The 21,477-nt window shown below is 39.5% G+C and overlaps 1 protein-coding gene across 1 annotated transcript in view; it reads right to left on the bottom strand.

The window, feature by feature from the left end:
• Window positions 1-9,454: 9,454 nt before the first annotated feature.
• Window positions 9,455-21,477, bottom strand: part of SLC28A2 (solute carrier family 28 member 2) — a 99,214-nt gene continuing 87,191 nt past the window's right edge. Inside the window, exon 27 of the mRNA XM_073800892.1 lies at window positions 9,455-12,050. Within this exon, the coding sequence (XP_073656993.1) occupies window positions 11,933-12,050 (118 nt within the window). The 3' untranslated portion in view covers window positions 9,455-11,932. The remainder of the gene's footprint in view (window positions 12,051-21,477) is intronic.

Raw genomic sequence — 21,477 nt, 5'->3', positions numbered from 1 at the left:
CCTCATAGTGTTTTTGTGAGGACTCGGTTAAGTAATACCCAGTGCCTGGCATTTAGTATGCACTCAGCAAATGTTAGCTATTATTATTAATAGTAATTAAGTGAAAATTTTGTGTGTGATTGTTATGTGATATGACTGTTATGAGCATCCTCCTCCCCCACCCCCCCAAGCCTTTGTTAGACACCACTGGACCCAATCATCACTCTGATACAGAGCCAGACTCATCTGAGTGGTTCAGCAATACCATAGGCAGTGGTCCACAACAGCGGGGGATAGCCAAGCAGCCAAATGGATTTGCAACAGATTCACAAGAGTGGTGGCCACTGGCCAGGCAGCATACAGCTGTGCGATGGAGCTGAGTATCTTCCCTTTATAAAATATGACTAGTGATACTGCCTTTCATTGTTCAGCCACCTTAAAAAATTCTTTTAGGGCTTCCCTGGTGGCGCGGTGGTTGGGAGTCCGCCTGCTGATGCAGGGGACGCGGGTTCATGCCCCGGTCCGGGAGGATCCCACAGGCTGCGGAGCGTCTGGGCCCGTGGGCCGTGGCTGCCGGGCCTGCGCGTCCGGAGCCTGTGCTCCGCGGCGGGAGGGGCCACAGCAGTGAGAGGCCCGCGTACCGCAAAAAAAAAAAAAAAATCTTTTAAACATTTAACTTGTCTCTGAAATCCACTAAGGAAGTAAATTGGTATTGTTTTTTGTTCTATAAATCATAGCCATGTAGCTGAAGGATAATTTGCCCTTTCACAGAGTCATAGATTTGCTTCTGAAACCATGAACACAGGAGCCCTCAAATGTCAAATTCCTGAAGGATAATATTTTCTTTGGGAAATTTCCTACATCATCCTCTGAGTTTGGTTAATCACAAATAAATATCCTTCACTTCATGAATAATTCAAACCTTAGTCTTGCCATCGTGGAAAAGAGGGCTCCCTCTTCCATTTTTTCTGTAAGAGACACTCAGTGCCACAGACGTAATGTGTACTTCCCTTGAGGGTACAACAGCTCTTGACAAGTGGAAATATGATTTCAGCAAAGAAATTGCTGCTCTATGTGTTAAAAATGGCTTCAATATTCTGTTTTGATTCTTGCTTAAAATATACAGAAAGGATTTTTATAGTCAAGGTAAATCTATGTGATAAATGTGATAGACATGAGCCTTGAAACTGAAAAGTGCATTTGGGGTTTTCAAAAAATATGCTTTTCTTTTTTGGATGTAAGAGTTGAGTTTTTAAAAATAAAAACTTGTAAAAGTTATTATCTAATGAAAAATGTAAGCTGTTAACATGGGTGGTTTCCAATAAATTTCCTAAATCATGCTTTTCTTGTTGATGACAAGTGTTTGTCGTGAGTATCTGGTACTTGTTTGAAACCCTTTGATGACCTAGTCGCCCCTGTTCCCAGATCTACATCACCTCCATTCCCTGAGAAAAGATTTGGCTCCATCAAGTCTGATCTTTGGTCTTGTGACTTAAACGTGGCATGGGGTGTCTGTTGGACTGCCTCAGGCCACCCTCAGCAACTACCAGCCAGACCTAACCCAGCCCTTTGCCCCGTCCTTCTGAGACTACCTTTGGCCCCAGGGGAGGAGTTGGGACATGCACAGGACATGAAGCCAGGTGCCATCGAAGTTGCAGAGAAATATAAGAAATATTTGGTAGCGTTATGCAGAAAGTATTGAACTTTAAGTTGAAAGATATGAAAAAGAAAGCCAAGGAATCAAGGAGAGAACATTCCTTAAGCATTTCTGTGTTCCAAGCGCCTTAGAGTTAAAATATTTAACCTCCACAACAACCCTTTAATGAAGCCACTATTATCTTTGTTAGTATAACTGTGAGAATAGAGGCTCTCGGACGTTAGGTACTTTTTCAAAGTCACTGAGGTGTAGATTTCTTAGGGAAAGTTGGTAGATCTCTGTGGTGATTGTGCACATGGATGGGTAGCATGAGATAGTGGTAAGAAAGAGACTGGATGAACTACTACTCAGCTATAAAAAAAAAAAAGAATGAAATTTTGCCATGTGCAACAACATGGCTGGACCTGGAGGGTATCATGCTTAGTGAAATAAGTCAGACACAGAAAGACAAATACTGTATATTATCACTTACATATGGAATCTAAAAAATAAAACAAACTAGTGAATATAACAAGAAGAAAAAGACTCACAGATACAGAGAATAAACTAGTCGGGGAGAGAGAGGAGGAGAGGCAAGATAGGGATAAGGAAAAAAAAAAAAAAAAAAAAAAAAAATAGGGATAAGGGATTAGGAGGTACAAACTACTATGTATAAAGTGAATAAGCTACAAGGATATATTGTACAGCACAAGGAATATAGCCAATATTTTATAATAACTATAAATGGAGTACAAAGTGTAAAACTTTTGAATCACTATGTTGTACACCTGAAACTAATATAATATTGTAAATCAGCTATATCTCAATTTTTAAAAAAGAGAAGAAAAAATAAAAGAAAGAGATTGGAAAGCTAGATTTCACCCATATAGTGAAAAGCCTTATTAAACTATATCCTTTTCACTATACCACGCTGGCTTAGGTCCTTGCTAGCTCTGTAACCAAGGGCAGGTGTACTTAAACTCTCTGTGCATGAATTGCCTTGTTTTTAAAACAGAGAGGAGAAAAGTGATGACATCATACATACCACAAACGGTTTTGCTAGTTTCAATGAACTCATGTAAAAAAAAAAAAAATTCATACATAGAAAAAATGCCATACAAACTCAACTCATTTCTCATCATTTCAAGTTGCAAAATTTTACAATCCAGCTGGGAGGACATGACATAAACATAACTTACAGAGAATAACCACAGCAGTGTAACTCAAGGTTTAGCTGTCTTGATATCTCAAAAGTCCTCCCGCCTACTGGAGAATTCCCCATCCTTTACAATTTAATGGAAATGGTCTTGAGCCCCCGTCCTATATAAAATGAGAAAAAACAGCATTGTTCCCAATGTTTCTGAGGTTTCTTGGACACCTTACCTCTCTCCTTATAATTTATGGCTCTATTTTACTCCTGTTGACTGGAGTGCCTATACCATACTATCTGTACTAGATACCACCTGGATTCTTAAATTCATCAAAATATCACTGGCACCAGATCATATAGAGAGCAGACTTTTACTGAAGATTTGAGGGCAAAGTTGGTGGGTTTAAATATTAAGTATCCCTATTCTTTTTTTTTTTTTTTTCTTTCGGTACGCGGGCCTCTCACTGCTGTGGCCTCTCCCCTTGCAGAGCACAGGCTCCGGACGCGCAGGCTCAGCAGCCATGGCTCAAGGGTCCAGCCGCTCCGCGGCATGCGGGATCCTACCGGACCGGGGCACAAACCCGTGTCCCCTGCATTGGCAGGCGGACTCGCAACCACTGCGCCACCAGGGAAGCCCTAAGTATCCCTATTCTTAAATGCTCTTTACCCATTTCTGCCTGAAAAGTCCTCACTGGCCATCTATTCACAAACTAGCCCAGCATCATTTTGCTCTATTTTTTCTTTCTTTTGCCTTCCCATTTTCTACCTGCTACCCATACCCTCCCCAAACCTATTATACATATGCAGTAATAATAACTAATACTGATTATAAAAGCTTACTTTGTACTAGGCCGTATGTTCTTTCATATAGCAGACATTTTCTCTCTCTTTCTTTTGCCCCCAGGTGTCTAGGTCAAAACCCTTGGAGTTTCCTCTTTTTTGTTTCTCAACAATATTAAATGCATTTTTTGCTTGCAGGTTTGTTTTGTTTTGCTAGGCACAGTGCTAGCTCCTAGAGCGTTGGTAATAAATAAAACAGACTTGGTTTCTGCCCTCATGGAGCTCCATATTCAAAGACCTGATAAAAGTAACTTGCTAAATAAAGACAATTCTGTCTTTGAGGTACTTGCCAGTTTTTATAACAATCATTTTTCTACTTACTGCAATAGAAGACAACAATAAGACAAACTGCAAAATAAGACAAAAATACAAAAGATGTCACACAGCAGGACATGATTGGCACACAAGTCGTTCAGAAATAATAAATACTTTAGAAGCTGATGAGATCACTTGGGTTAAACTGGTCGGCCTTGAGGCACTGGATTAGAGAAGGAAAGAAGGCAGGGAGGGCTGCGATAGAAGGAGAACAGACATAGTGGTTAAGAGGCTTTTGGAGTTAGACACTCCCTGGGCTCAAATCATGGTTCTGTACTTACTATGTGACTCTAGGGAGCAATTTAATCTCTCTAAGCCTATCTTTCCTCCTTTGGAAAACTGGGATAATAATAGTACCTTTCTTAAAGGATTGTTGTACAGATTAAATTGGGGCAGGGGACACGCACATCTCATTAAGCAACGCAGGGAACTTGGTAAGTGCCAAGCAAATGTTCATGTATAAAGGAACAAATGCTCTCTATTTAAGATCCTTACACCTTGGGACTTCCCTGGTGGTCCAGTAGTTAAGACTCCATGCTCCTAATGCAGGGGGACTGGGTTGGATCACTAGTCGGGGAACTAAGACCCTGCATGCTGCACAACACAGCCCAAAGGGAAAAAACAAAATCCGTACACTAACTACTTGTGAAAAGAATAGCTTTGGCACACCTTACCATTTACATAATGTACTTTTTTCATATATATTATTAATTCAAAATTTCTAGCAACTTATAAGGTAGATATTATTATCATCACCTTCATTATTATAATTATCAGCAGAAGTAGAAATTAAGCTTTCGAATTATTAAGAACTTTCACGTGGCTTGAAAGGGACTCAGGACAGGACTTTGAATCCAGATCTTCCGGCTCCTAATCTTTTTTTTTTTTTTTTTTTTTTTGCGGTATGCGGGCCTCTCACTATTGTGGCCTCTCCCGTTGCAGAGCACAGGCTCCGGACGCGCAGACTCAGCGGCCATGGCTCACGGGCCCAGCCGCTCTGCGGCATGTGGGATCCTCCCGGACTGGGGCACGAACCCGCGTCCCCTGCGGCGGACTCTCAACCACTGCGCCACCAGGGAAGCCCTCTTAATCTTTTTCTTCCTATCTTGAAAGTCAATTATTCCCACAGATGGGATAACCTTTTAAATGTCTGACAACCAATAGCTTAGCCAAAGAATTTCACCAAGAGTAGTTCAGGCATCTAAATAAGAGTCAGAAGTGGGAGTCAAACACAAACTGTTTACATGTACCGGTCTAGATAGATGTCCACACACATAAGCAAAAATTGCAGGTTGTGGAATAATATACACAAAAGAGGCTTTATGGTGTAATGTTTGCAGGAACAGACTCTACCCATTCCGTGATCCAGTCTTCATTTCCACAGTCTACCTTCCGTTAGGGGAAACACTGACTGAAACCGCCCGCCCTGGCCAGGCAAAGACAGTAACAATTTGCATGAGTTATTTTACGACGGGAGATCCTGGTAAGAACCACGGAACTAACAAGCCACCACCAACCAGAAAAATACGGGAAAGGTCAAAAGGAGAGAGGAGACGCCAGTCCACAGGTCCTTCCAACCTCCCAGAATCCTCGCCAGAATCCATCATGGCTGAGCGGTTGTGCGTTACCAGGAAAGACCCTGAGTCAGAATGATTGGCCAGAGACAACCCGGAAACTAATCTCATCACCATAAAACCCGAGACTGCGAGCCACGTGGCTTGCAGTCCTTCCTGGGTTCCCTTACCCTCCTGCTCTCCACCAGGGTGCCCCTTCCCAATAAAGTCTCTCGCTTTGTCAGCACGTGTATCTCCTCCGACAATTCATTTCTGAGTGTTAGACAACAGCCCACTGTCGGGCCCTGGAAGGGGTCCCCCTTCCTGCAACATTTCCCACTACGGCTCCCACATCCCAACACAGTCCCCTTCCTAGTCCTCCGGTCTTTTCTCTTGGCAGCTCTTCCTCAGGCTCCTCTCTTCTCTCTGCCTAAGACTCCTTTATCAGGAATGGAAACAGGGAGACTTGTTTGTGGAAGTCAAGTGCACGTGCCATGGAGTCTCCAAGAACTGGGAATCTGCATGTTTGCCCCGCCCACAGGACGGAGCCCGAGGGCCAATGGTCCCCGTCTTGCGCCTCCCTTCCGGGTTGACCGGGCACTTCGAACTCAACCCGGGCCCGCCCAGCCCACTTCCACCCTGGTCTCTGCTGTGCTCACCTGCGAGTACCCCTTGGCCCCAGGAGGTAGCATTGTGTTTGCCCACATCACGTTCAATTTTTCCTGTTCGTTCCTCCCGCTTGTGAGGCTGTTCTGCTGGTGATGGCGTCGTCATGCTTCCGGCTGTTACAGGGCAGCCCTCTAAGTGTGAGAGTTTAGACCAGATTTGCTTGAAATAGGAGACAGAGTTAGAAAGCCAGCCCATTCCCCTGAAAGGAGATAAGAAGATCCCTCTGCCCCATACCCTTCCTCGTGTGAACTAAATTTCATACATAACTCAATAAATTGATGGTTGTGAACTCAGCTCCTTAAATGGTAATAATAGTAACTAACCCTTACATTGGGCTTACAGTGAGCAGATACTCTTGATCCCTTTACAACCTCACAACCATTAACTATAAGGCAGGTCCCATTAACCCCATTTTACAGACAAGGATGCCAAGGCACAGAGACGTTAAGGAACTTGCCCATGATCCTCTGGGATAAGTGGCAGAGCTCAGAGCAGAACCCAAGTAATCTGGCCTACTGTCCAGTACCACCAACCACTGCATTCAGCTGCCTCTCAGAAAGAAACTAGGCTAGGGTGAAAATCGGCGTGCAGGACAAGAAGCATGCTTCTTTATTGAGGCTTCGTTTTCTTTCACCTCAGGTTTGGAAAATAAGGGAGAGAAGTTGGGACAGGAGACTGGAAGGAAGACCAAGAGGTTCTTTTTTATATAAAGTTATTTATTTATTTATTTATTTATTTATTTATTTATTTATACAGCAGGTTCTTATTAGTTATCCATAAGATAACTATATGGATAGTCAATTCCAATCTCCCAATTCATCACACCACCACCCCCTCGCCACTTAAAGTTACATATTTATTTATTTAATAAACTTTATTTAAAGGTATTTATTTATTTATTAAAGTATAAAGATATTTATTTATTTATCTTTGGCTGCGTTGGGTCCTCATTGCTGTGCATGGCTTTCTCTAGTTGTGGCGAGCAGGGGCTACTCTTCTCTGCGGTGCGTGGGCTTCTCATTGCAGTGGCTTCTCTTGTTGCAGAGCACGGGCTCTAGGTGCACAGGCTTCAGTAGTTGTGGCACATGGGCTGCAGTAGTTGTGGCTCGCCGGCTCTAGAGCACAGGCTCAGTAGTTGTGGCGCACGGGCTTGGTTGCTCTGTGGCATGTGGGATTTTCCCAGACCAGGGATCAAACCCGTGTCCCCTGCATTGGCAGGCAGATTCTTAACCACTGCACCACCAGGGAAGCCCAGACCAAGAGGTTTTGAGCTCAGGTAATTGTGAAATGGAAGAAGGTAGATTAGCTAAGGGAACATACAAATAGTCTATATATATATAATTATATATTTATATATATATAAATTTTACATATATATAAAATTTACTGAGGTGAAATTCACATAACATAAAACTAACCATTTGAAAGTGAACAAATCAGTGACATTTAGTACATTCACAATGTTGTGTAACCACCATTTCTATCTAGTTCCAAAACATTTCCATCATCCCACAGTAAAACTGCATACTCATTAAGTAGTAATTCCCTATTCCCCCTCACCCCACCCTTGGCAACCACCAATCTGTATTCTGTCTCTATGGATTTATCTATGCTGAATATTTCATATAAAGGGAATCATACAAAATAGAACATACAATAATAATCTTTTGTGTCTGGCTTTTTGACTTAGCATAATGTTTTCTAGGTTCTTCTGTGTAGGATATATCAGCACTTCATGCTTTTCATGGCTGGACAGAATTCTATTGTATGTACATAACACAGTTTGTTTATCCGTTCAGCCGTTGATGAACATTTGGACTGTTTCCACCTTCTGACTATCGTGAATAGTGCTGCCATGGTCATGCGTGTACATGTACTTGTTGGCGTACCTGTTTTCAGTTCTTTTGGGTATACCAAGGAATAGAACTGTGGGGCCAGGGGGTAATTTTAACTTTTTGAGGAACTCCTACATCCTTTTGAAACTCTTCCTTAAGGCTATAATATTATTAATACTATAAATAATATTAGATATAAGAAATATGCTAAATATTTTCAATCAGAATATCTCAGCCTTAGCACCGCTGACATTTGGGGCCAGAGAATTCTTTGTTGTGGAGGCTAACTTGTGCACTGTAGAATGTTTAGCAGCAGTTCTGGTCTCTAGTCCGTCAAAGATGTCAGTAGCATTCCCCCAGTTGTGACAACTAATTCTATCTCAAGACATTGCCAAATGTCCTCTGGGAGGAAAAACTGTCCCCCCTCTCTGCCGAAAGTCACTTTTTTAAAAGAGTCATTGTAAACTTGAAGCAAATATGGCACTAAAGCAGAATACTAAAATGAAGTAAGGGCCCCTAAGAAACAGATATTCCTTATAAGTTTTCATATAGGAAAAACTGTTTACTGTGTAATGATGTTAAAGAGTTTTCAGGTTTATGAATGTGTGGCAACCAGAAAAATCTTACCATTAAATATTCATGGAAGGGCTTCCCTGGTGGCGCAGTGGTTGAGAGTCCGCCTGCCGATGCAGGGGACACGGGTTCGTGCCCCGGTCCGGGAAGATCCCACATGCCGTGGAGCGGCTGGGCCCGTGAGCCATGGCCGCTGAGCCTGTGCGTCCAGAGCCTGTGCTCCACAACGGGAGAGGCCACAACAGTGAGAGGCCCGCGTACCGCAAAAAAAAAAAAATTCATGGAACTTTCATATGTACCTTTAGTACCATAAACCCAGCTCATCCACAGAACTCCAAGAAATACAGCTTTTCACCTCAGTACACATTACATACCAAATCACATTTATAGCACACCCACATCACATAATTTCTTTTAAATTTTGTCAATTATATATTTTATCCAAATGTTTAAACTGTCCAAATGCCCATTGTGATACACTGTTTTGATACAAAAAGAAAAATGAAATGAAACCCAGTAAGCTATAAGTAAAGGGCATTAAACTGCAACTTTCATTCTCAAATGGGTACCTCTAACAGCATCCTTCCCTAAGTATTCAGATAACATCCAAGGTCTACTTCAGGGCAACTCCAGCCAACATAAAGTGCAGCATTTGTCAATTATATGTTAATTATATATTACAATACCTTTTATAGTAATGATTCCACATACAGAGTCATGAAGCACTTTTTCTTCTTTGTATTTGTTTATTTTTAACATCTTTATTGGAGTATAATTGCTTTACAATGATGTGTTAGTTTCTGCTTTATATCAAAGTGAATCAGTTATACATATACATATGTCCCCATACCTCTTCCCTCTTGCATCTCCCTCCCTCCCACCCTCCCTATCCCACCCCTCTAGGTGGTCACAAAGCACCGAGCTGATCTTCCTGTGCTATGCGGCTGCTTCCCACTAGCTATTTACTTTACGTTTGGTAGTGTATATATGTCCATGCCACTTTCTCACTTTGTCACAGCTTACCCTTGACCCTCCCCGTATCCTCAAGTCCATTCTCTAGTAGGGCTGCATCTTTATTCCCGTCTTACCCCTAGGTTCTTCATGACAATTTCTTTTTTTTTTTTTTAGATTCCATATATATGTGTTAGCATACGGTATTTGTTTTTCTCTTTCTGGCTTACTTCACTCTGTATGACAGGCTCTAGGTCCATCCACCTCACTACAAATAACTCAGTTTCGTTCCTTTTTATGGCTGAGTAATATTCCATTGTATATATGTGCCACATCTTCTTTATCCATTCATCTGTTGATGGACACTTAGGTTGCTTCCATGTCCTGGCTATTGTAAATAGAGCTGCAATGAACATTTTGGTACATGACTCTTTTTGAATTATGGTTTTCTCAGGGTATATGCCCAGTAGTGGGATTGCTGGGTCGTATGGTAGTCCTATTTGTAGTTTTTTAAGGAACCTCCATACTGTTCTCCATAGTGGCTGTATCAATTTACATTCCCACCAACAGTGCAAGAAGGTTCCCTTTTCTCCAGACCCTCTCCAGCATTTATTGTTTGTAGATATTTTGATGATGGCCATTCTGACCGGTGTGCGATGATTATCTCATTGTAGCTTTGATTTGCATTTCTCTAATGATTAATGATGTTGAGCATTCTTTCATGTGTCTGTTGGCAATCTGTATATCTTCTTTGGAGAAATGTCTATTTAGGTCTTCTGTCCATTTTTGGATTGGGCTGTTTGTTTTTTTCATATTGAGCTGTATGAGCTGCTTATACATTTTGGAGATTAATCCTTTGTCAGTTGCTTCATTTGCAAATATTTTCTCCCATTCTGAGGGTTGTCTTTTCATCTTGTTTATGGTTTCCTTTGCTGTGCAAAAGCTTTGAAGTTTCATTAGGTCCCATTTGTTTATTTTTGTTTTTATTTCCATTTCTGTAGGAGGTGGGTCAAAAAGCATCTTGCTGTGATTTATGTCATAGAGTGTTCTGCCTATGTTTTCCTTTAGGAGTTTGATGGTGTCTGGCCTTACATTTAGGTCTTTAATCCATTTTGAGCTTATTTTTGTGTATGGTGTTAGGGAGTGTTCTAATTTCATTCTTTTACATGCAGCTGCCCAGTTTTCCCAGCACCACCTATTGAAGAGGATGTCTTTTCTCCACCGTATATTCTTGCCTCCTTTATCAAAGATAAGGTGACCATATGTGTGTGGGTTTATCTCTGGGCTTTCTATCCTGTCCCATTGACCTATATTTCTGTTTCTGTGCTAGTACCATACTGTCTTGATAACTGTAGCTTTGTAGTATAGTCTGAAGTCAGGGAACCTGATTCCTCCAGCTCCATTTTTCTTTCTCAAGATTGCTTTGGCTATTCGGGGTCTTTTGTGTTTCCATACAAATTGAGAAATTTTTTGTTCTAGTTCTGTGAAAAATGCCAGTGGTAGTTTGATAGGTATGGCATTGAATCTGTAGATTGCTTTGGGCAGTATAGTCGTTTTCACAATGTTGATTCTTCCAATCCAAGAACATGGTATATCTCTCCATCTATTTGTATCATCTTTAATTTCTTTCATCAGTGTCTTATGATTTTCTGCATACAGATCTTTTGTCTCCTTAGGTAGGTTTATTCCTAGATATTTTTTTTTTGTTGCAGTGGTAAATGGGAGTGTTTTCTTAATTTCACTTTCAGATTTTTCATCATTAGTGTATAGGAATGCAAGAGATTTCTGTGCATTAATTTTGTATCCTGCTACTTTACCAAATTCATTGATTAGCTCTAGTAGTTTTCTGGTAGCATCTTTAGGACAGAGTCATGAAACACTTTTTATGTCTTCCAAGAACTTCCACACACTGCTTTGATTATTATAATCTTGAAGTGAACAGGGCAAACATCATTCCTCCCACTTTACGATAAGAAAACTGGTTCAAGATTTTGAATAACTTGCCTGCATACGTCTTCTTTCAGTAACGGGCAGAGAGGAATGACACTCATCAAACTCCAAGGCAGACTGTGCCTGCCTCCCATATTTGTTTTACCAAAACATATATAGAAGAGTTCTGGCACACATCACATAATTTTTAAGATGGCAACTAGAAGCAAGGTTTGAAAGACATTTTTTGACATCGTAACATTTATTATTTCAACTCTAAGCTCAGACAGAGCCCATAAGGAATTTCTCATTTGGTTCAGCCAAATAATGGAAAAACGAGTGCTAATTTTCATTACTGACATACAGTGAACCAAAATGAATATTTTACATTTACTATTAAAGATCAAGGTGAATTAGCTGTACAATGAGAACTCTGAGTACGAAAATAGCTTTGCCATCAAAAAGCCATCCAGATCAGGATTGTTACGGAAATGCACCAGCTTTAGGCACAGACAGCATTGGTGTAGAGGTCACAGCATTTAGCAAGGGCTATGGCACTGAACTCTTTATCTTCCCAGGGACCAGGAAAAGAAGGAGGGTTGGTGCCATTCAGAGAGGTACTGAAAATGAAAAGCCAGAGAGATACATAGTGGGTCAGATAAAAACAATGCAACAAGATGTATCAGTAAGTTCTACCAAGCAGGTGAAAACAAAAACAGAAACTTATAAATGAATCCAATCACAATGACCAAATATTGGGCTGGCCGAAATGTTCTTTCGGTTTTTTCCATAAGATGGCTCTAGTAGCACTTAGTTGTCTTTAACTTCATTCGAAACAATTGTATTAGATTGTATTGTGACAGCTGTCATATCAGCATGCAATTAAAAAGAAGAACTTATCAAAATTGGTGAATTTTTGTGTAGCCATTTTAATATTGAAGATGGAAGAAAAAAGCAACATTTCAGCATATTATGCTTTATTATTTCAAGAAAGGTAAATGCAACTGAAATGCAAAAAAAACAAAAAACAAAAAAAAAAACGATTTGTGCAGTGTATGGAGAAGGTGCTGTGACTGATCAAACGTGTCAAAAGTGGTTTGCAAAGTTCCATGCTGGAGATTTCTTGCTGGACGATGCTCCACGGTTGGGTAGACCAGTTGAAGTTGATAGTGATGAAATCGAGATATTGAGAACAATCAACGTTATACCACGTAGTAGATAGCTGACATACTCAAAATATCCAAATCAAGCATTGAAAATCATTTGCCCCAGCTTGGTTATGTTAATTGCTTTGATGTTTGGGTTCCACATAAGTTAAGCGAAAAAAACCTTCTTTACCGTATTTCTGCATGCGATTTTCTAATTAAATGTAACGAAAACGTTCTGTTTTTAAAACTAATTGTAACGGGTGATGAAAAGTGGATACTGTACAGTAATGTGGAATGGAAGAGATTGTGGGGCAAGCGAAATGAACCACCACCAACCACATCAAAGGCTGGTCTTCATCCAAAGAAGGTGATGTTGTGTATATGGTGGGATTGGAAGGGAGTCCTCTATTATGAGCTCCTTCCAGAAAACCAAACAATTAATTGCAACAAGTACTGCTCCCAATTAGACCAACTGAAAGCAGCACTCAAAGAAAAGCATCCAGAATTAGTCAGCAGAAAATGCATAATCTTCCATTAGGGTACGGCAAGACCACATGTTTCTTTGATGACCAGGCAAAAACTGTTACAGCTTGGCTGGGAAGTTCTGATTCATCCGCCATATTCACCAGACAATTGCACCTTTGGATTTCCATTCATTTCAGTCTTTACAAAATTCTCTTAATGGAAAAAATTTCAATTCCCCGGAAGACTATAAAAGGCACCTGGGACCGTTCTTTGCTCAAAAAGTTTTGGGAAGACGGAATTATGAAGCTGCCTGAAAAATGGCAGAAGGCAGTGGAACAAAACAGTGAATACGTTGTTCAAATAAAGTTCTTGGTGAAAATGGAAAATGTGTCTTTTATTTTTACTTCAAAACTGAAGGAACTTTTTGGCCAACCAATAAATAGGACAGAATTAAGCGTATTTTCTCATTCATGCCCAAGATAGTACTAGCAAGAAATCCTATACAATGTGTCTGCTTCTCTGTCCAGTTCATAACCGTAGTCTTTTGGGGAATTTCCTGTCCAAACATCACTGAAGCAACATTTATGCCTTGTAATGATTTAGAACTGAATTTATTCTAAATAGTGAGATGGTACTCCAAAGCCACTTTCCTCTTGAGAAAGGAAAACAGCTCAGGCTTGGTGTGTATGTATATATGTATATGTGTTTCAGTTTTATGGAGGTATAATTGACAAATAAAATTGTAATATATAGAGAGTGTACAACGTGATGATTTGACATATGCATATACTGTGAAAGGATTCCCAACATTGAGTTAACACATCCATCACCTCACATGTTTACTTTTTTTTTTTTTTTTTTGGTGAGAACACTTAAGTTCTATTCTCTTAGCAAATCTCAACTATATAATACAGTATTATCAACTATAGCCACCATGTTATACATTAGGTCCTCAAACCTATTGATCTTATATCTGAAAGTTTGTACTATTATACCAGCTTCTCCCTATTCCCCTATGCCCCAGCCCTAACCACCATTCTATGAGGGGTTTTTTTTGTTATTTTTTTTTGGATTCTGCATATAAGTGAGACCATGCAGTATCTGCCTTTGTCTGGCTTATTTCACTTGGTGTAATTGTTCATCCACATTGTTGCAAATAGCAGGATTTCCTTCTTTTGTAAGGATGACTAACATTCCATTGTATACATACACAATATTTTCTTTATCCATTCATCTGCTAGTGGACACATAGGTTGTTTGCATACCATGGCTACTGTTAATAATGCTGCAGTGAACATGGGAGTGCAGGTAGTGACTTTGTTTCCTTTGGATATATACCCAGAAGTAAGATTGCTGGATCATATGGTAGTAGTTCTATTTTTAATTTCTTCAGGAACCTCCATAGTGACTGTACCATTTTCCATTTCCACTAAGAGTGTATAAAGGTTTCCTTTTCTGCACATCGTTGCCAGCATTTGCTATCACTTGTCTTTTTTTTTTTTTTTTTTTCACTTGTCTTTTTTATGACAGCCATCCTAACCGGTGTAAGGTGATATCTCATTGAGGTTTTTATTTGTATTTCCTTGCTAGTTAGTGATATTGAGCACCTTTTCATGTACCTGTTAGCCATTTGGTTGAGTTCTTTGGAAAAATGTCTATTCAAACCCTCTGCTCATTTTTAAATTGGATTACTTGGATTTTTTGCTATTGAGCTGTATAAGTTCTTTGTATATTTTGGATATTAATTCCTTACTGGATATATGGTTTGCAAATATTTTCTCCCATTCTGTAGGTTGACTTTTCATTTTGTTGATGGTTTCTTTTGCTGTGCAGAAGCTTTTTAGTTTGACGAAGTCCCAATTGTTTTTTGTTTTTTAAAATTATTAGTTTTTGGCTGTGTTCGTTCTTTGTTGCTGTGTGCAGGCTTTCTCTAGCTGCAGCAAGCAGGGGCTACTCTTTGTTGTGACACATGGGTTTCTCACTGCAGTGGCTTCTCCTGCTGCGGAGCATGGGCTCTAGGCACGCGGGCTTCAGCAGTTGCGACGTGTGGGCTCAGTAGTTGCGGCTCGAGGGCTCTAGAGCGCAGGCTCAGTAGTTGTGGCTCACAGGCTTAGTTGCTCCACAGCATGCGGGATCTTCCTGGACCAGGGATCGAACCCATGTCCCCTGCATTGGCAGGAGGATTCTTAATCACTGTGCCACCAGAGAAATCCCCCAATTATTTATTTTTGGTTTTGTTGCCTTTGCTTTTGGTTTCAAGTCCAAAAAATCATTGCCAAGAACAATGTCAAGGAGCTTACTCCCTACATTTTCTTCAAGGATTTTCAAGGTTTCAGGTCTTATGTTAAAGTCTTTAATCCGTTTTGAGTTGACTTTTGTATATGGTGTAAGACAGGAGTCCAGTTTCATTCTCCTACAGGTGGATATACAGTTTTGCTAATGCCATTTACTGAAAAGACTACCCTTTCCCCCATTGTATATTCTTGGCTCCTTTGTTGAAAACATGGGTTTATTTCTGGGCTCTCTATTCTGTCTGATTGATCTGTGTGTTTATTTTATTTTTTTTTGCGGTATGCAGGCCTCTCACTGTTATGGCCTCTCCCGTTGTGGAGCACAGGCTCCGGACACGCAGGCTCAGTGGCCATGGCTCACGGGCCCAGCTGCTCCGCGGCATGTGGGATCTTCCCAGACTGGGGCACGAACCCGTGTCCCCTGCATCAGCAGGCGGACTCTCAACCACTGCGCCACCAGGGAAGCCCTGTGTGCTTATTTTTAAGTCAGTACCATACTGTTTTGATTACTACAGCTTTGTAATATAGTTTAAAATCAAGACATGTGATGCCTTTAGCTTTGTTCTTCTTTCTCAAGATTGCTTTGGCTATTCGGGGTCTTTTGTGGTTCCATATGAATTTTAGAATTGTTTTTTCTATTTCTATGAAAAATGCCATTGGAATTTTAATAGGGATTGCATTGAATCTGTAGATCACCTTAGGTTATGAACACTTTAATAATATTAATTCTTCTAATCCATAAACATGGAGTATATTTCCATTTATTTATCCCTTCCACTTTTCATCAATTTTTTTATAGTTTTCAGTGTACAGATCTTTCCTCTCCTTGATTACATTTATTCCTAAGTATTTTATTCTTTTTGATGCTATTGTAAATGGGATTGTTTCATTAATTTCTCTTTCCAATAGTTCATTGTTATTGTATAGAAACACAAATGATTTTTGTATGTTTATTTTGTATCCTGCAACTTACTGAATTTGTTTATCAGTACTAACAGTTTCTTGGTGGAGCCTTTAGGATTTTCTATGTATAAGATCATGTCATCTGCAGACAGAGACAGTTTTACTTCTTTTCTGATTTGGGTGCCTTTTATTTCTTTTCCTTGACTAATTGCTCTGGCTATGATTTTCAATACTATGTTGATTAAAAGTGGTGAGTGTGGTAATTCTTGTCTTATTCCTGATCTTAGAGGAAAAGTGTACAGCTTTTCACAATTCAGTATGATGTTAGCTGTGGGCTTGTCATATATGGCCTTTATTATGTTGCGATACATTCCTTCTACATCCAATTTGTTGAGAATTTTATCATGTAAGGATGTTGAATTTTGTCAAATGCTTTTTCTGCATCTATTGAAATGATTATATGGTTTTTATCTTTCATTTTGTTACAGTGGTATATCACATTTATTGATTTGTGTATGTTGAGCCATCCTTGCATCCCAGGAATAAATCTCACTTGATCATGGTGTATGACCTTTTTAATGTACTGTTGAATTTGGTTTGCTAATTTTTTGTTGAGGATTTTTGCATCTATGTTCATCAAGAATACTGGCCTGTAATTTTTTCTTATAGTGTCCCTGTCTGGCTTTGGCAACAGGTAATTCTGCCCTCATAAAGTGAATTTGGAAGTGTTCACTCCTTTTATGTTTTTTTGAAAAGTTTGAGAAGATTGGTATTAATTATTCTTTAACTGTTTGGAAGAATTCACCAGTGAATCTGTCTAGTCCTGGGCTTTTTTTGTTGGGAGGTTTTTGATTACTGATTCAATCTCCTTATTAGTAATCATTCTGTTCAGATTTTCTATGTTTTTATGATTCAGTCTCAGTCAGTTGTATATTTCTAGGAATTTATCCATTTCTTCTATGTTATCTAATTTGTTGGGATATAATTTTCCATAGTAGTTTCTCAAAATCCTTAGTATTTCTGTCTTATTAATTGTAATACCTCCTTTTTCATTTCTGACTTTGAGTCTTCTCTCTCTTTTTCTTAGCTTAGCTAAACATGTGTCTATTTTGTCTGTCTTTTAAGACAAATGGCTCTTAGTTTCCTTGAACTTTTCTGTTGTCTGTTTTTGCCTCTATTTCATTAGTTTCTGCTCTGATCTTTGTTATTTCCCTTCTTCTATAGCTTTGGACTTAGTTTGTTTTTCTTTTTCTTGAGGTGTTAAATTAGGTTGTTTGAGATCTTTCTTTTTTTCTTAACGTAGGTGTTTATCAATATAAACTCCCCTCTTTGAACTGCTTTTGCTGCATCTCATAAGTTTTGGTATATTGTGTTTCCATTTTCATTTGTCTCAAGATATTTTTTCAAGTTTTTTCCCCCAGTTTTATTGAGATATTATTGACATATAACATTGTATAAGGTGTGCAATATAATGATTTGGTATAGGTATATATTGTGAGATGATTACCACAATAAGTTTAGTTAACATCCATCAACTCACACAGTTACAGATTTTTCCTTGTGGTGAGTAAAGATATTTTATTTCTCTTTTGATTTCATTTTTGACCCATTGTTCAGGAGCATGTTGTTTAATGTCCACATATATGTGAATTTACCAGGTTTTTTCTTGTTACTCATTTCTAGTTTAATACTATTGTGGTCAGAAAAGACATTTGATATAATTTCAGTCTTCTTAAATATATTAAAACTTGCTTTGTAGCCTAACATAATTTCCATGTGTACTTGAGAAGAATGTGTATTCTGCTGTTGTTGGATGGACTGTTCTGTAAATGTTGTCAGGTCCATCTGGTCTAACATGTAGTTTAAGTCCGATGTTTCCTTGTTGATTTTCTGCCTGGATGATCTATCTGTTGTTGAAAGTGGAATGCTGAAGTCCTCTACTATTATTGTATTGTTGCCTCTTCAGATCTGTTAATATTTGCTTTATATATTTAGGTGCTCCATGTTGGGTGCATAAAAATTTACAGTTGTTACACCCTCTTGATGAATTGACCCCCTTATTACTATATAATGACCTTCTTTGTTTCTCATTACTGTTTTGGCTTAAAGTCTGTTTTGTGTGATATAAGTATAGCTACGTCTGCTTGTCTGAAAAACTCTCTCTCCTTCAAGTCTGAAGGACAACTTTGCCAGGTAGAGCATTACCAAGCATTGGTTGGTAGTTTTTTTCTTTTTAGTATATCATCCCACTTTTTTTCTGGACTGTAAGGTTTCTGCAGAAAAATCTGCTGATAGTCTTATGGGAGCTCCCTTGTATATAACAAGTTGCTTTTCTCTTGCTGCCTTTATCTATGCTTTCTTTGTCTTAGTTTTGACAGTTTAATTATAATGTGTCTCAGTGTGGGTCTCTTTAGTGTCCCAAAGAGGAGAATTGCAGCCAGCATCTAGATGCAGGCTGATTAGAAGCTGGACCCTCAGGCACCAGCTGGAAAGTATGCAGTCAAACCCCTTCCAGGGAAAGAGTGGGAGATGGACATTTTTGACTGTTTCCTCTACACTGAGCCTTGTGGGGCAGGCGGGGGGTGGTGGGGAGGTAGGCATAGTACAGTCTTAAAAATTGGAGCACTAGATGTTCAGTCTAAACCCTTCACTGCTTAGGGATAAGCTTAGAGTTGGGAGTTTCCTTCCATTTTATGGTGCTGTGCCAGGGGTGGGTTTTATGATGAGACTGTTTCTCAGCCTTTCCTACCCAATTCAATGTGGGTATTTTCTCAGTTGTAGGAGTCATTCAGCTGGTTTCTGGATTTTGCTTAGAGGGAATTACTCCATGTGTAGCTGTACATTTGGTGCATCCATAGGAAGAGGGAAATTTAAGCCTCCTTTGTTGTTATCTTGGTCTGGAGTCACTCCAAATATATCTAGCATGAATGAACTGGACAAAAACATTATCTCTTTCAGATTTTCGACACTAATGATGCTTAGTATGTGACTTTAGGCAAAAAGTCAGTTTCTGTTTTGAAGGCAGAAATGACCAGGAAAGAGTATTCTACTAATTTTTTAGTGAAGTTCAGTGATGTAAAGACAACTCATCATTAAACACAAATTAGCAATTTTCACTTCATTCATTTACTTTAGACTATGCTTACAATGACATCCACTGAACTTCCCCAAGAACATAGGAGTCATAACTATGCCAGACCAATGATCTATCCAGTTTATAATTCATCTTTAATAGTACAGCAAAAGGATTTTTTTTTTCAGAGGATGTTGGTTGCTTTCTCTGGTGAAAACCTCCAAACACAGGAGGGTAATGTCTGTTAACTTGCCATAGTAAACTGTTAAGGAGCTGGTACCCAAACATCTACCTATATACTGAACAGATCATTTACTTAATGACAACTTCCAAATCTATCTCCAGTTCTTTTTTCTCTCCTGAACTTCAGACCCAAGTTGGTTTGTGAGTTGCTTTACTTGATGGTCCCACAGGTACCTCCAAGTCAACATATCCACCTGAATTAAGCCATAATCTCTCCCCTTTACTCTCATTCCTGGAACTAGTCCTCTTCCTGTCAGTGAATGAATGGCATCCCTCAGACCCACTTGCCCAAGCCGGAAAGGGTACAGTCATCCTTATCCTGCCCTTCACTTCAATAACCAATCCTATTGATTCTCCTTGTTCTAGTGCATCTTCATCCTCACAACTACTTAGTATCAGCTCTCATCATCTCTTACTTGGGAGTATTACAGCAATGTGTTTATTGATCTCCCTGACATCCAAATGGCTACCAGCATGATCTTTTGAAAAAACATACCAGTGTTAAGAATTCTATAAGTCAAAGTCTAAATTCCTTACCATTTCACACAAGGCCTTATAAGATCTTTCAGCCTCATCTCTCAGAACTCTCTTCATTCACCCATATATCACTACTAATATACACATCTTTTGCTTTTGAAGAACCAAACATTCTAGTTCCTCAAATCTTTCATTTTGTGTGTCCTGTAACTAGTTCTTTCAGCTTAATGATATACTCTCTTTTTTTTCAACTGACTTCTTTCAGTGTTTTTTCTTTATCTTTGATTTTCTATAATTTCAAAATATGCTTAAGTATAGTTTTCTTGGTATTTATGCTGCTTGGTGTTTTCTGAGCTTCCTGGATCTGTGGTTTGGTGTCTGACATTAATTTGGAGAAATTCTCAGTCATAATTGTCTCAAATATTTCTTCTGTTCTTCTCTTGGTATACACATTATGTGTATGTTACACCTTTTGTATTTGTCCCACAATCCTTGGATGCTCCATTCTGGTTTTTTTTTTTTTTTTTTTCAGTCTTTGTTCTCTTTCCTTTTCAGTTTTGAAGACTTCTATTGATATATCTTCAAGCTAGGAGTTCTTTCCTCAGAGGTGTTTAGTCTACTAGTAAGCCATCAAAGACATTCTTCATTTCTGTTACAGTGTTTTTTGATCTGTAGCGTTTCTTTTTGGTTCTTTCCTGGGATTCCTATATCTCTGTACTTACACTGCCCATCTGTTCTTGCTTGCTGTCTACTTTATCCATTAGAGCCCTTAGCACATAAATCATAGTTGTTTGAAATTCCCACTCTGATAAATCAAAATCTCTGCCATGTCTGGTTTTGATGCTTGCTCTATCTCCTCAAATTGTGTTTTTTGCCTTTTAGCAGGCCTTGTACTTTCTTCTTGATAACTGGACATGATGTACCCAAAAAAGGAACTGCTGTAAATAGGCCTTAGTAATGTGGTGGTGAGGTGTGGGGAAGGGGAAGCATTCTGTAGTCCTAGGATTAGGTCTCAGGCTTTTAGCGAGCCTGTGCCTCTGCACTGTGAATTTCACAAGTGTTTCTCAGTTTTTCCTCCCCCTTTAAGTGGGATAGGATGGTTAGAGTGGGCTTTAGTTGGGTATTTCCCTACTTCCAGGTCAGGTAGGCTCTGATAATACCCCAGCTGGTTAGGTTCTGGTTAACTAGTTTCTCCTGAGGGCAGGCCTTGTTTAAAAAAACGGAGTGCTCTGGTGTATTTCAAAATGGCTCCTTTTCCCCTCCTCCTGCCAGAAGAATGAGGGGATTTTGCCTGATATTTACTGTGAGAACTTGGTCTAGCTCCCGGAGGTAAAACTCCCCAAAGTGTAGGGTTGCCCCCTATAACTGGGTCCCCCCAGAGTTTTTAACATCCAGACCTGTCCTCACTGAGGCTCCAGCAATTAGTTTCAGGCTTTCCTGCCCCAGC

This window comes from Tursiops truncatus, chromosome 2 (assembly GCF_011762595.2).
Source record: "Tursiops truncatus isolate mTurTru1 chromosome 2, mTurTru1.mat.Y, whole genome shotgun sequence".
Lineage (NCBI taxonomy): Eukaryota > Metazoa > Chordata > Mammalia > Artiodactyla > Delphinidae > Tursiops > Tursiops truncatus.
This window is presented reverse-complemented; position numbering and strand designations above follow the sequence as displayed.